Genomic DNA, 16,242 nt, shown 5'->3' with positions numbered 1-16,242 from the left:
ACTCCTGGATGAGCATCAGAAGAAAGTCCTCAGTAGCTAAAGATGTGCTGATTCTCAAATCCAAGTGGCCTTCGAAATTAAAATTTTATCTTGGGAGAAACCCTTGCAAATTACACCTGGCAATACCATAATGTGAGTGGAGAAAAGTTCCATTCGTTTAGCCTTTTTCCCTAATTTCCACTTAGCACAAAGAAGACTACACAATAATCTAATAGATTCTTTAAATCGCTCTTGGGGGGAAACATAGGACATATACCACATTTTACCAGTGGTTCTCTCTGATTTTGATCTGTGATTTTATTTTCCAGATTTTTTTTTTTTTTTTTTTTTTTTTTTTTTTTTTTTTTTTGCAGTGTCTGATTTTCCAATTTGTTTTTGAGGTTTTTTTTTTTTCTTCTTCTTCAGATTGAGAGCGAGAGCGCGGGCGCAGTCACGTGTGTGCATGCATGAGTGAGGGGAGGGGCAGAGGTGAGAGACAATCTCGAGAAGACTCTCCACTGAGCACAGAGCAGGACTAGTGGCTGATTTCTGGACCCCAAGATCAGGACATGAGCCAAAGTCAGACATTTCACTTACTGAGCTACCCAAGCACACCTCTGAGAAACATTGGGATTAGAGAAAGTGGTCTATGAAACCTGATCCCCCTACTGAAACTTTTTCCGCATGTTCCTACGGACCTCCTATAATCCTATTGTAATTCTTTGTTGATTTCCCTAGTAGAGTTGAAGCAATTTTCTGGTAGTTATCCCAACCCCATCTCTATTCTCCAACCAGTCAGCATACTGTGTATCATATAAGAGTTTTTCCATTTGTCAGATGAGTGAAGATTTGAACAGCCCAATATAAGCCAATAATTTTAGAAACCCCTTGCCAAATGGAGATAATTATTAAATAACTCATGTTTTGTTCCTTGTGCCAACTTAAGACACTCTCAGCAATCACTGATTGCCAAATCAAGAACTGTATTTTTTAAAAGATTTTATTTTTTTGACAGAGCGTAAGCAGAGGGAACAGCAGAGAAAGAGGAAGAAATAGGCTCTCTGCATGTGGGATTTGATCCCAGGACTCTGAGATCATGACCTGAGCTGAAGGCAGTCGCTTAACCAACTGGGCCACCCAGGCACCCCAGGAAATGAATTTTATAGTCCCATTTCCCTTTCCCTGACTTATCAGCTAGGATTTCCCTGTAATGTTAGGTAGGATCTGAAGGAAACGTCACACACACATATATGTATTTCATCCCCAAACTTTCTCAGAATGTTTTCGTATTAAAGTGTCTAAAGAGTGATCATGTACATTATCTGCTACAGTCTGGTCATTCTGCATTTTGATCAGAAAGTACTGAAGCAGCCACCATCTTGGCAGTATTGGTAATCTGCTATTTATGACTAACAGATTAGCAGACTGTCAATTAAATTTTTATTAACTTTCCCTGTTTGCAGTGCTTGAAGTAGAAAATTCAAAGGGAGGGTATGTTCAAGTTAGAATTTTGCATTACTGTGGAATCAAGTTAGCCTCAAGGTTAAATGGGGAAAAAAATGAGATGTGGTAAAGATACAGAATTTGGAAGTATTCCTACCATTCAAGATAGGAATCTTTATAGTGTTAAGTTCCATATATCGTCCATCTTAACATTGAAAAATAAAATTCTTTAAAGCTGTGGTATATATATATATATATATATATATATATATATATAATTTAGCCTTAAAAAGGAATGAAATTCTGATACATGCTGCCACATGGATGAATGCTGGAAAGATTTTGCTAAGGAAACAAGACAGCCCATGGGAGACTTACCCTTTCTTACCCATCCTATCTATCCCTCTTTGCTGTTAGGCAGGGCCATGTGACTACTTCTGGCCGGTGGGTTGTGAGCGACACATTCAAGATGAATTAAATTGCTGGTGCAAGACTGTTTAGTGCTCTCTTCCCCTGCTAGAGTGGGGAGACCTGGTGTTAAAATGATAGAAGCACAACATAAAAGACTGGATTACAAAGTCATCAATTGGAAAATTAGTTGGCTACGAAGATTGCCCGGATTCACAGGGGGGCATTGGGTGAGGAAGAAATAAACTTTTGTTGTATTAAACCACTGGGCTATGGAGTTATTTGTTACTGCAGCAAAAATGAGGCTGTCCTAATGCATATTGGAATGCAAACGTTTTGGATTTCTGCTTGAGAGCAACTTTTAAAAATGTATGAAAATGGCTTCGGTTGAGGGGGGGGGTCCATGAACCTCTGAACTTACATACAAAAATCTGGGTTGTATATTTTTCTGAGACTACATAACTGTCAAGATATCCCTTCCCAACTTCTACATTGTCATTAGCAAGAGTGAAGAGGGGTCCAGAATTAAAACCCTCCTCTTCCCCCAACTCACAGCTTCAATAAATACTTTTTAAATTAGTGAACAAATGAAAGATGGTCTATAACTTTCATCATAATCTCAAAGAGCTTCATGACCCAAAAGAGCTTAAATCCAAACAGGGAGACAAAATATTTCCTAAGGAATAATCCTGTCTAAATAATCCAAATATTTTGAGAAACATCTGAAAAGAGGAAGATTCGCCCTTGGTAGATAACTGAAATTTGAGTGAAAGTGACCTGTAATATCTTTTGTTCTGAAATAATGAATTTCTGAAATGCAAAGGATATTTTGAATATAGCTAGGTAAGCAAATACAGTGTTGATAAATAAATATTATCAATAATGTGCATTGCAAAAACTCCAGGACCAACTGCGAAACAAAAAATTTAATATTTATTATGCATTTTTATACAGTAACATCAAAATAGTGCTCAATAAGTTACATAGCTATTTTCTAAAAACACTGCAAAAAAGATAAAACGGTAGGAATGGTATATAACCAGCATTACTCAAAATTAAAAATACAGTCCTCTATCTTTTAAACAGATTTGAATTGGTGATTTCTACATGAACCAAAATATTTTAAATATCTAAAAATCATCTTTCTTAATTCACTAGTTAATATATAAAGGCTCAATTTTATTGCACATATTTGGTTTAGGCTTATTTGATCAGATATCATGCAAATTATGAATATGAATTTAGAAGTGGGCAGAATGGTATTTTGTTCTATAAAAATTGGGTGAAAGTGATACAGTTCACAGCTTAATCTTTAGGAAATTTTATTCAGCTGTTGTATAAAATCACTAAAATCATCGCGCATGCGAGCTAAGAGCTATTATATATAGTAAAATAGTTCTGTTGGAGCATTTAAAATAAGAAAACAGGAATCAACTCCTCTTAGAACTGACACCACTACCACTGTTCTTGCCACCCAAAAAGGTGGTTTTCACATCTGGTTTAAAAACATTAAATAACAAAGTCTTAAATACAGAAACATATTTGGTTATGCCAAAAGTATTCCCATAATTGACACATAATCAAAATTTTATCATTTTAAATAGGAAAAAACAGAGGAAACAGGTTAGACATACCCTGTAAACCAGTTTCTAAATACAGCTAGTGAAACTTCTGTTTTACTTCTTAAACTCACTTGGCCAAGCACAACAGTAGTTGTTTCAAGAATCTGTAAACATTTCTCACTTATTTGTATGGTTTCCTGAGGTCATCTAGAAACTATTGTTATTCTAGCAGCTTCACAATTTAGTACCCCTGCAAATGTGCTTTCAAAATGTTCAGAATAAACAAGAAATTAAATGTAGGCCCATGAGTACCTCAACATACTTTCCCTATTACAACTCTATCTTTAGGAAATTCTTAGGTATCAAAATCAAATTTGTTCCATTTACCAGCAGACCCTGAAAAATATTCAGAAACTCTAGGCCATAAAAAAGTAGATTTCAGACTTTGCTCTTTTACCATGAGATGAAAATAAAGTTTCTCTTTTCATGTTACTTCTGGAATAATGTCTAAAACATATATAGGCTTCTTCATTTTAAAACATGTTAAAATGGTGTCAGCACAGTGTCTGACCCATCTCAGGTATTCAAAAAATACATACTTACTGAACAAATGTTAAGTTAAACATAAGAACTACTGCAGTACTTGAGTACCGAGGTAATATTCTAAAGCTACAATGTATCACTCAATGAAAAATTGTCTTAACTGGTACGCAGAATAAAGCTCATACGGTCTCCTCTTTGGTAACTACAGCACTGTTGCATTTCCTGGGCATGCTATTAATGAAAAGAGGACTAGGCACTTTCCCTGATTCCTGCCCTTACCTGTCTCACCATCTCTGACTTGAGCTATGTAAGGGATAAAGCCAAGAGGCAAGAGAAAAGAATGCTCTTGTATCTTTCCTATCCTTTTTCCTTCCTTTCCCTTTCTTTCCTTCTTTCTCTCACTTTTTCTCTTGTGTCTATCCATCTACCAATGAAACAGGAAGCAAGTGACCATCCAATGAAAAATATGTGCCTCCTAATGGTATCTTTTCTTAGGAGAAAAATGAGGTGACTTGGTATTTACATTTGGGGGAAAAGATGGTAATTGTCATTACCAATATGGCTAACTTGAATAATAAGGTTTAGCTAATATTTTCAAAAAAAACTCACTGCTCTGGTACTGAAAACTTCAATGTTCATGGATTACAAATAAACATAAAACATTGTTTAATTTAAACAGTTCAAACTGCTTTTTATAGGACCCAATCTGAGTTTGCAGATTAATTTATAAAGATATATTTCTCCATCACATTAAAAAAATCAAGAAAACACTATTATTTCAAATTTGAATACCTTAAAGATAGAATTTGTGCAATGACATTTTTAAGCTCTGATTTTTATATATTATTACCATCTTTAACACTAATCACAATTCCTCTTAACCACATATCAAAAGGCAGCACCAGTAAACTTGACAATATTATACAACCTTAAATGTTAAGAAGGGTCAAAGGCTTGGTTAAATATTTCCACACATTATCTACAGCCTCTACTCCTATCCTTCCTTCCCAAGAGGAAAATGAACTGGAACTAGGCACTTGGCCAGTAGCTGCCTGTAGTATGATGTGTTGGCACTAATGATTAGAATGCTTGAACCATGCAGGTATGGGTTTTGATTCAGTAATACAAGACCCAAGTAGCCGTTATTTTTTAAAATTTTATGCCTAAGTAATAATAGAAGCATGTTCATGCCAAGTATTAAGCCAAGACAGCTCAATAATTTGTATTCTGCAGGGAGGGTTTAAGTACCAAATTCTTACTGTATTTATTTAAAAACTGAAATGCCAACTTTACACCTCATTAAAATACAAGCTAAGCCCACATGAACTTATTAATGATGCTTGTTGGTGACAAAAGTGATCACAAATTCCAAAACCATGATTAATATTTACTGACCTACAGAACTAGAAAATTATATTTCCCTGTCAAGTATAATAATATAATTTGGTAATTTATATTTCAAAGTATCCAATGATCCCATGTGGATTAACAACTTCTTTTTACCAATTCCGCTTGTTATAATTACCAATAGTTATATTTTGACGTTGGCTAATTACATGCAGATTATTTTCAATTCCATCATGAACAGGCTGCAAATAATACGCTGATGATATATTTCAACATTTGTCTAGTTGTCAAAACCTCAAAGCAACAAGCTAATCAATAAATTATGTGTAGGATCCTATTACTGAAGCTACAGTGGTATCTTTTTATAAGGTGGAATCACACAAAATATCATGAGGTCACTGTACCTACTGTGTAAGTATATGTTATAACAATGTTTCCCACACAGCAGTATATGTACACCACTGGACAGCCCTGAGACATGAAGCGGAGTGCTACGTGGATGAAAAATTTTTCTCTAATCGCTATGTATTTTTAATGTTTATTAGGAATAATATAACTAGCACATAAAATGTGAAATATGCTCAAAACAAGGCTACGTTTAAAAATGTAAGCCAAAAAATTCAGGTTAAAAATAACTAAACAATGGCACACTAGATAAATACATACACATACACACACACACACATGAAATCAGAAAGGTGGTATGCAACTCACATTTGGTAAACACTGTTTTAAGGAACAATGTGATTAGCCAGCATCATTTCTGAATGCTGGTAGTAATAAGCCACATTATAAGGGGGGGGGGTTTCCTCTACTGCTGCAAACTCTTTTTTTTCCTAGGATAAATATTCCTTAAAAACATTTATTTACATGTATTTTAAGAATATAAGTTTGGAAGCGTTGAGTAAATTTAATTAACATTAAAAGGATTCACCAAAGTGTTAAAAATCTTCAGAGGCATTTGAGGGACATGCTATTCCTACAGAAAAGACTACAAAGGCACATTACTATATTATGGTTATGGTTGCAGCATTGAAACAAAAGTGATCTAAAATCATCATCATCACCAAGTATTACCAGATAATTATAATATTCTTTCATAAAAAAGAAGATACGCTTGGGCACTCAGCGCTCTTGATTCTGGAACCACCTGCACGTAAGTGTCACTAACGTGGACCCACTGGCCTGTCGATTCACTATCAGGCTCCTTCAAATCTAACAAGACAAAAAGAAGTATAATTTTACAAAAAATATGCTCTTATTCTACATTATAAATAACAACGCATTCATCACCAACTCTATCTATCTAATGCTAGATCTTACTGGTGTGTTTCTTCTTGTGTTACACATCTTCCAAAATCAACCAACTCTTTCAAAGCATTATTGGCATCACTTCACTCTAAATACCTACTGAAATATTAGATAGACCCATGAATATTTATTTGCTCAAGGAAAAGAATCATTCTCACTGAAATAGAAAGAACAAAAGCAAAGCCTGCTCATTCATAAGGCAGAGTATGCACATTTTCAACCCCCACTCTATTCTGAGGACCTGGTAGGTCTTCAAAATCTTTTGGTGTTGTTAAGTAAAATGCCACTCCACTGAAATACACGATGACTCAACACCCTGAAAAACAGTGTGTCACTTCACACCATCTAGAAGGGGACAGCCTTATGATATTTAAGGTTCTTTACAATGATCGAAGTACTCTTCAAGGTATTTCTCACTTAACTTGAACAAAGTGGATCCACTGGAGGTATCCATGAAACAGAAGACCCCTTCCAGAATAGGAAGAACACATTCATTTGTTTTTAGGAATAACATGAACTTGGGATGCCATACCAGGTACGTATGTCTTTCCAGTGATATGCTGCAATAATTTCCTGGAGGGTGTTCTCACTTTCACATAAGCTGTGTAGTGACCTCCTCTCATGGAGCCACTGTGTTCCACCACGCCATAGAGACCATAGAGAACTTTATCTCCCACACTTACATTCTTTGGGACAAAGGAAAAACTGAAATTAGTAATTTTTTTCATGAAATATTATAAAAAGGAAAATTAAGTCAAATGTATGTCCTGCTTAAACCAAGAGAAACGCATTGTTAAAACAACAATGAGTTGTGTTTCCACATGTATTAGACTGGCAAAATGCAAAAGCCTGACAACATTCTCTGTTGGCTAGGCTGTGGGGAAAAGAGTACTCACACACACTGCCTGCAGGAACACAAAGGGATACAACCCCTTTGCAGAGGTATTTCATGTTATCTAAATTACACAGGTATTACTCTTGGATTTATCAATCCTATTTGTAGGAGTCTATCTTACAGGTACATGAGCAAAATGTAAAAAAAAAAAAAATGCTATTAGTTATTATTTTGACAATTAGCTGCAGAAATATTTGTAATATCAAAAAACTGGAGACATGGGGATATAATGTACAATACATGGAATATAGGTAATAATATAACAATTTTGTGTGGTGACAGATGATAGCTAGACTTATCAAGATCACTTTGTAAGGTATATAAAGGGTGAATCACTGTATTATATACCTGAAAATGACATAATACTGTATGTCAACTACACTTCAATTAAAAAGAAATTGGAATAAACCCAAATAAATCAGTCCCCATTAAACTGGGGACTGGTTGAATAAATTATGATGCATTGAGTATTACGTTGCTTGAAAAACAGAGTGCAGACTATCTCAAAATACTGCTGTGAAATAATCTCCAGGATATAATGTTAAGAGTTAGGTTAAAAAAAAAAAAAAAGGATACGTATTGTAAGCTGTCATTATTTAAGATTAAAGACACATATACACATATCTGTTTATATTTTTAAAAATTACAGAGGAATAAACAAATTTTAAATGGTTCATATATAAAGGGAGGGAAGAAACAGGTGGAATGAACATGGAGTAGGAAAGTTACACTTATTTGAATTCACCTTGTTTCATTCATTTAATACATTTGTTTTTGGGACTATGTAAATATTTTATGTATTTAGCAAAATTTTAAACATTTAAGTTTGAATTTAAAAAGAAATCCCTAAAATGAAAATTTAAAAATTAAACAGGTGAATAATATATTCTGGTTGGCAGCATAATCGTTCAGAGAGAAACCACTAAGGTTATATCAAGAGAACCCAGATGCCAGCTTGAGGGCCTTTCAGTAGCCAACTATGGACCCATTTATATTCTACTAAATATATTAGAACACAAAAAGAAAAGTGTAGTAAGCTGAAATATACTTAATGTGTTTCAATTCATAAATTAATAATCAGAAATTAGGGGTGCCTGAGTGGCTCAGTGGGTTAAGCCTCTGCCTTTGGCTCAGCTCATGATCCCAGGGTCCTGGGATCAAGCCTTGCATCAGGCTCTCTGCTCAGCAGGGAGCCTGCTTCTCCCTCTCTCTCTGTCTGCCTCTCTGCCTACTTGAGATCTCTCTCTCTGTCAAATAAATAAAGAAAATCTTTTTAAAAAATCAAAAATTAACTGATCATAGTTTTCAAGGATGCCACTGAATGAATTCATTATTCTGAAAACTGGTTTAGAACGGGAGAGGTTAAGAATCAAAACATTTATCCAGCCTTTTCTATAAAAACTCTTTTATAACTAAATAGATTAAAGGAATTTCTCTCTGTATAGATGTGTTCAGCTAATCAATGAAGAAGGAATGACAGATTTAAAATACCACCATCCTGTAATTCTTAATGAACTCGTGGATCTAGCACTCGGGCATCAGTGCTTGCTAATACCACAGAAAGAAAGGTAAATGGCATTATGTGCCACCTGAGTAAAACAAAACAGAACAAAACAAAACAAAAAGCCCTATAAAATAGTCTTAGCAGGGGGAACAAAAAACATCAAACCTGTATCTGCTCAAGGCTCTTAAGAGCCAACTATCTATTTGTAGGAAATAAAGAGGACAGGGAAAGAATCATCAAAATCTAAACTACGGAAACTGCCAGAGAGATGACTCAATTTCTTAAAAACATAAATTACAAGGGAGAAAAGGGGAGAGAGGTGGGAGAGGGGTACTAGACATTAGAAGAGACCAGAAGACATCCAGTCATTAAATGTATAGACCTTACTTGATACTAATTTATTTTTAAAATTTCACTTGTGAGACAACTGGAAATAAATACATTAAATGATATGAAGAAGTGTTGCTGTTTTTGTTTTGTTTTGTTTTGTTTTTTAGTGTGAAAATGGTATTGTGGTTATGTTCTTTAAAAAGGGGAGGGAGTGATTCTTCTTTTATAGACACACAAAATAATACTTATGAATGAAATAATGCCTGATATTTGCTTCAAAATAACATGGGAAGTAGTAGGTTAGCATGTGGATATGGCAAGACTGGCCACGTACCTAAGGTTTTAGAGCTACGTGATGGGTGCTATATAGGTTCTTTGTACTGTTCTGTCTACTTTTGTGTATGTTGAAAATTCTCTGTAAAAAGTACCTTTTAAAAATATGTTTTCATAAATTTAATACAAACCCTGTTGCCACATTATCAAATTCTATGAATATGGAGTGTTACTAGTTGATAGATAGTGCTGATATTCTGCAGCAGATAAACTGAATCTGCCAAATAGTTGCTTTTAAGATATTTTTGTTTTGATTAATCAGTGTAGTAAAACTATTAAGTACAAGAGGCATTCCACTCCATACCACAAAATCTAGACTGCTAACCAGGAATCATGAACAGAACATGTTACCCTATAACATGTGGTTCCCTCAATGGAGACAAAGCCATTGATTTCACCTACATAGTTCTTACATACATACAAATACAAGCAATTATAAACCAGTCTGATTTCTGTACCTAATTACTAACATATTATCGATTTTAAAGTATCATACTCAGCTGACAAGTATACTATTTTCAGTAATGTAGATGAAATGGCATCAAAAACAATGCACTAGAATATTGACTCACAAAAGAGAATGAACTCCACAACCGCTAAAACTGTTGTCAATCAAGCACATCATTCACAAGGAACAGAAGAGGTCACAAAATCTGCTTACTTCTCTCTGCAACTATCTGATTCCAGCAGCACTGACAAGCAGCACTGATCTTCCTGACCACCATGCCTCATGGTTTACACAACTTTCCAACTGTCCCTTACTCTGTCTCCCAAAGGACAGAAGTCATTCAGTGTGTTAAATGTCCCACGTTATGGATTTAACTTCACTAATGATAAAATTCTCTTTCAGAGAAACTGAATGAATGAATGAATGAATGAAGGTATGAAAGAAACAAAGGCCTAATACATCTAAGCATATTATTTACATGTCAATTAAACATCTTAATATATACAATACCTTACAAGTAGCAGAACAGAATGGTGCTAAATCAAGCACAAGTGGAAAATCTACATGTCTGTTTACTTTTCGAAGACTCAAGCCAGCCTTAAAAAGAACAAAAAGCTATTTTTAATGCAAGATCCATCTAAATCACTGTTACTAAGTAAAACCAAAAGAAAAATCCTAGAAGTTAGCTTTCTTAATAGCTATAAAAACATGACTAACGAGTAGTCCAAAACCGACATATAACTTTGACACCATTGATTAGTCTGTAAATATTTCCTTTCTAAGGGTATGAATTATTTCTGTAACTTTCTAACTTGAGATGCAGTAACAAATATAAAATAACTGTGGTACATCATGAAATTGGCTTCTCAGATGTCACATGACCCTATCTTGTTCAGAGTAACTGTGCATATACGCCCTTCACTAGTCATTCTCATGTGATGAGACACAAGACATCCATTTCTGCTCTCCTCGGCCACTTCACTTTCACTGAGTTTCTAATTCTTGGCCATCAAAAATCAAGAATTTAGGGGGCACCTGGGTGGCTCAATTGTTAAACATCTGCCTTTGGCTAAGGTCATGATCCCAGGGTCCTAGAATCAAGCCCCAAGTCAGGCTCCCTGCTCAGCAGAAAGCCTATTCTCCCTCTCCCACACCCCCTGCTTGTGTTCCCTCTCTAACTGTCTCTCTTCTCCGTCATATAAATAAAATCTTAAAAAAAAAAAACCAACAATTTAGTCTAATTTTTCTGTGGATACGGATGGGGGTGTATAGAGAAAAACCTCTTCCTGCCTACCTATGGCCTGCCTGAAACGTTGCAGATATATTATCAAAACTCCTAATCTTTTCCTTGAGATTTCTTCCATGGGTTTTATGCTTAGAAAATCTTCCTCCCAGGCAACTCCCATGAGTTCCCTCCCTCCTTGGGAGCTTTGTACTATCACCTTGCTATTTTGCTATCACTCAATAAACTCTGCTTTGCTGCCCACCAAAAAAAAAAAAAAAAAAAAAAATAGAAGAAGAAGAAGAAGAAAAATCTTCTTCCCAGAGGTCAGGTTAACATTCATTTAAGTTTTCTTCTAGTCTTTTGAAGATTCGTTTCACACAGTTAAAATATTAATCTAAAAATAGTATTGATACATAATATAGAGGAAAGCTTTACATTTTTTAATTTCAGCTCTTTTTCCTAAATCCTTTATCAAATAATGTACGCTGTGGGGTACTGGCTGGCTCAGGTGAAGGAGCAAGCAACTCCTGATCTTGGGGTCGATCTTGGAGCCCTGAGTTTGAGCCCAAACTGGGTGTGGGGATTACTTAAAAATAAATAAACTTAGAAACAAAAGAATGCACCTCCTTCCCAAGTGATTTGAGATTCTTCCTTTATCATAACAAGAGTTTTAAATAATATTCATGTTTTATTTATTGACAATCTCAACCATACTGTTCTAATGATATAGTTTTATTTTTAAACTGGTGTCAAAAAAAAAATCACCCATTCTAACTTTTTCCAAAAAGTTTTAGTATGTCATTTATTTAGTCTTTCAGAGAAGTTTTGAAATCATTATATCAAATGCAAAAAAAAAATGAAAAAAACAAAAACAAAAAATAAGACAAGGCACTGGATTAAAACTAAGCATAGAGAAAAATCTGACCCACTAAAAACACTTAGGTTACCTCTCACTGTAAAGTCCCTACATTTGCATTTTGTGGCCCTTTTGCAGGTAGTCCAAGTCAACCATGCTCAGCCCACCTATCCCTATCACTGGGCTCATGAGAACTCAGAAAGCTATGTGCACTTTGCTATTTCCCTGTTTCTAAGGATTCTTAATAAACTTTATTTTTCATTCTCTCTCTCTTCCATACACGTGTGCACACATGCGCGCGCGCACACACACACACACACACACACACAAAACTTAGGTTCCTACCACCCAAATCATCAAATACAGTATTATGAATTAAACAATTTTAATTAGAAAATTCTTGTAAACTATTGTAGCTGAAAAAGCAATAAATCCCTTAAGACAGATTTTTATATTAAACAAGTTACTGTCTAATCCTTGACAGCACTTTACAAGGCGTAGGGCTCTGTGAAACATATGACAAAATTACTACAGTGCCACTAAAAGGGCTTTTACCTGATGGAATCTTTTGAGATGGAGAATTAGGATGACTGGAACAGCAGAAATGAGCAATTGTTTCCTGGCGTTAGTATAAACTCCTTCTGCTTTCTTTTCTATAAAAAATATAATAATTTATAATTATAATTTAATATAATTTAATTAAATAATTTAAATTATTTAATAATTTATTTGTAAAATTCCATATTATACATTATATACCAGACAACAGAGTTAACATTCATGAAGAAGCATCGTATCATATTTTTAAACATGTTAAAGAGATTAGACTCTGGTGACAAGGGTGCCTCATATACTCCTTTCCAAAACTCCACTGAAATGAAAGCGATTTTTTTTAAAAAGCACGTGCTTATGAGGACAAAGAATAGGGGAGGTGACACTTGCAATGAAATTTTGGGAAGCAGATGGACTAAAGCGACTTATGTCAATGCCCTCCAGCCAAAGACCACCAGAAACACACCTGTAGTTGAAAAAATAGGTCATTACTTGTTGTAGTGAAAGGAGATCACGAGTCATGGGAACCACGAGGCATTTCAGTAAGAGGTTGTTAGAAAATGGGTGCCTGGGTGGCTCAGTGGGTTAAGCAGCTGCCTTCGGCTCAGGTCATGATCTCGGGGTCCTGGGATTGAGTCCCGCAACTGGCTAGCTGCTCAGCAGGGGGCCTGCTTCCCTTCCTCTCTCTCTGCCTGCCTTTCTGCCTACTTGTGATCTCTGTCTGTCAAATAAATAAATAAAATCTTAAAAAAAAAAAAAAGTACCTGGGGTGGGATTTGAATATGGCCAACAGCATATTTAACTTAGATTAATAGAAACTGGTATTTCTTACTTCTCCCATCTAGACATTTCTTTAATTACTAGTGTATTAAGCATGTCTTTATTCTGATACTTTGACACCTAGGGCCTTGCTGACATTATTTTTTTTTTTAAGATTTTATTTATTTATTTGACAGAGAGAGATCACAAGTAAGCAGAGAGGCAGCCAGAGAGAGAGAGGGGGAAGCAGGCTCCCTGCTGAGCAGACAGCCCGATGCGGGACTCGATCCCAGGACCCTGAGATCATGACCTGAGCCGAAGGCAGCGGCTTAACCCACTGAACCACCCAGGCACCCCCTTGCTGACATTATAAGGAAGGCTTCAGCCAGAACTAGGAAATTCCTAGATATAGTAAACAAAAGTGTGCCTCTCCTATGCAAACCAATCAAAGTGTGCCCTCATCACACTAGTGTCACTCACTAGCCAACTAGAGACAGCCCCATTGTCCCAGAGCCCACTGGAATTATTCAAAACTAATCAATCAGTCCCAAATTCATTGATTCCAATTCCTTCCCTGGAAACTACAAAAAGGCTTGTCCATGTCTTCTCCTCACTCCTTCTGCCTCCTGCCCAACCCTGGTGCTTCCCCATGTGGCCCTGCATGGCATGGCTTAGTGTCCTCCCTCCTCTTCAGAACTGTACGTAACACACTATCTTTTCAGCAGCGGCTTCTCCTGATCTACCCGCCTCACCACAACTGGTTACAAAGCCTGCATTTTGAAACAACTAGTCATTAAGAAGCGGAGTATTCTCTCCATATTAAGGCTAGAGATGCACTAGGGAAATTTTTTCTGGAAAGATTTCAGAGAGCTAGTCCACCAAAATAAGATTCTGTGGATTTGCACTTTTCGAGGCAGAGATGGGTATTTCCTGTTCAATCGACTTCATCAAAAATCTATTTAGAAGTGCAGTCCCTATCTTCAGGGCTGAGATACAAGAATGAAAAGGATCATTCATGCTTCCAAGCAGCTTCAGTGTAGGGACAAGGTTCTCAGGTTCCTCTATTTCGGATCTATACCCAGTGGTCACTGACTATCAAATACCCCGTGAATACCAAGAAAAACAAAAACCTAAATATTCACCTGCAGAACCGGTTTCCTTTTGGTGCCTCCGTTTCTTCTCAGTACAGTTCTCACACAGAAGCTTGTTATTCCCCATTAGTAACTCCATCGATGTAAACTGGTAGAAACAGGACTGAAGCGAGCATTCTTTGGAGGCGGTCACATAGCTCCGAGAAAGGGTCTGAAAGGCATTGGGGGGGCGAGGAGACAGCACGCGCTTCTCCTCCGAAGAGCATGCACTGCTTGGAACCCTTTGGGGCCTATCTTCTCTATCAAAATCTCTCTCTCGGGGTACAGGGCTGCTCAGACGAAGTTCCGAAAGAGCCTCGGCCACTCGCTCCTCCCCGCGGCCAGGCTCGCGGCTGGGGGGTCCACCGGCCGGCGGCTGCGGAGAGGGGGCGCGCGGCTGCACGCCGCAGCCCCGGGGGGACGCGGACAGCACAGGCTGCTCAGAAGCACTTTCGGACTCTGAGGCCTCGCTGTCCGCATCAGCGCTGCTCTCAGAAGGGCCGGCCTCCCTCTCGCTGCCCTCCGTGGCGCTCTCGGTCAGAGACTCGGTGTTCGCGGTGCTCGCCGCGGCCGCGGCCGGGGACGCCCCGTTCAGCTCAGGGGGCCCACGTTTCCGGGGCCCGACGACCGCCCGATCTTCTCCAGATGACCATTTTCTCACACATTTTCTGCCATGAACTAGTTGATTCTGTAAGTTGACAGTATTTTCAGAGGAAAGAATCTTTTGACTTTACTGAAAATAAATGCAAGGCTTATTTACACGTTCCGCAACTCTTGAATAAATGCTTTTTCTAGACCCTCTGACATCCATTTCCTAAATCTACCTAAACTACAATCAATAGAAGATATAATAACAAACAGCGCCAATGTAAAATTAATCTTGATACAAGAAACCCACAAGAGCAGTTACTAATCTGTGGAGAAAGAAGCAGGTCTTTGTAGAACAGAGCTGTGAGGCAGGCTTTTAAGTTACAATCCTTTTTCTGGAGTCCGGCCACTTCAAGAGCAGTCTAACAGAAAAAGGTAAACCTGATAATATATCAACTTGCCAAGTTATACAAATCATATCACATTAAAAAAAAAAAAAAGTTTGTGTTTTTTTTTAAAGGTACAAATTTAGATTGATTTAAGTTTTATGGGATAATTCAACAACCAGCTATGTCCCTACTATGTCCCTAGTGACATAATGGGTCTAGACAATAGTCATGAATGACTGGTGACATCAAAGATTACATATTAAACATTATGTGCATCTCCTTGGTGGAAGCATATACCACCAGTTAAAAGTTTTCTTGCTAAGGGGTGCCTGGGTGTCTCAGCCAGTTGAGCATCCGACTCTTGATTTCAGCTCAGGTCATGATGTCAGGGTTCGGAGGCTGAGCCCCATATGGGGCTCCACGCTGGGCACGGAGTCTCTTTCTCTCCCTCAAAATAAATGAAATTTTAAACAAATGTTTTCTTGCCAATAAATAAATAAATAATAAAACTTGAGCCTAATTAGGTTTTTAGATTGAACTGCCTTAGAGAGGAAATAAAGGGACTAAAGAAACCTATTAACACCATGGAAATGCAATAGCAAAATAAATTACTACTGAATGTGGGAATGTGAGAAATCAT

At 36.9% G+C, this 16,242-nt stretch overlaps 1 protein-coding gene across 7 annotated transcripts in view; it reads right to left on the bottom strand.

The window, feature by feature from the left end:
* Positions 1–2,741: 2,741 nt before the first annotated feature.
* The window catches only part of USP45 (ubiquitin specific peptidase 45), a 73,537-nt gene continuing 60,036 nt past the window's right edge, over positions 2,742–16,242 (bottom strand). For all 7 annotated transcript variants that reach the window (XR_014312141.1, XM_082731878.1, XM_082731880.1 and 4 more), the window contains 5 exons: positions 14,638–15,313; positions 12,740–12,837; positions 10,614–10,700; positions 7,126–7,279; positions 2,742–6,497 (listed from right to left, as the gene is read on the bottom strand). Coding sequence is in view for 6 of the 7 variants with exons in the window: in XM_082731878.1 (XP_082588004.1) it covers positions 6,367–6,497; positions 7,126–7,279; positions 10,614–10,700; positions 12,740–12,837; positions 14,638–15,313 (1,146 nt within the window). In the remaining variant the exon portion in view is untranslated. The remainder of the gene's footprint in view (positions 6,498–7,125; positions 7,280–10,613; positions 10,701–12,739; positions 12,838–14,637; positions 15,314–16,242) is intronic.

Source organism: Mustela nivalis, assembly GCF_964662115.1.
Source record: "Mustela nivalis genome assembly, chromosome: 5".
NCBI classification, from domain to species: Eukaryota; Metazoa; Chordata; class Mammalia; order Carnivora; family Mustelidae; genus Mustela; species Mustela nivalis.
The sequence above is the reverse complement of the archived record's forward strand: the minus strand, read 5'-3'. Positions and strand labels throughout refer to the sequence as shown.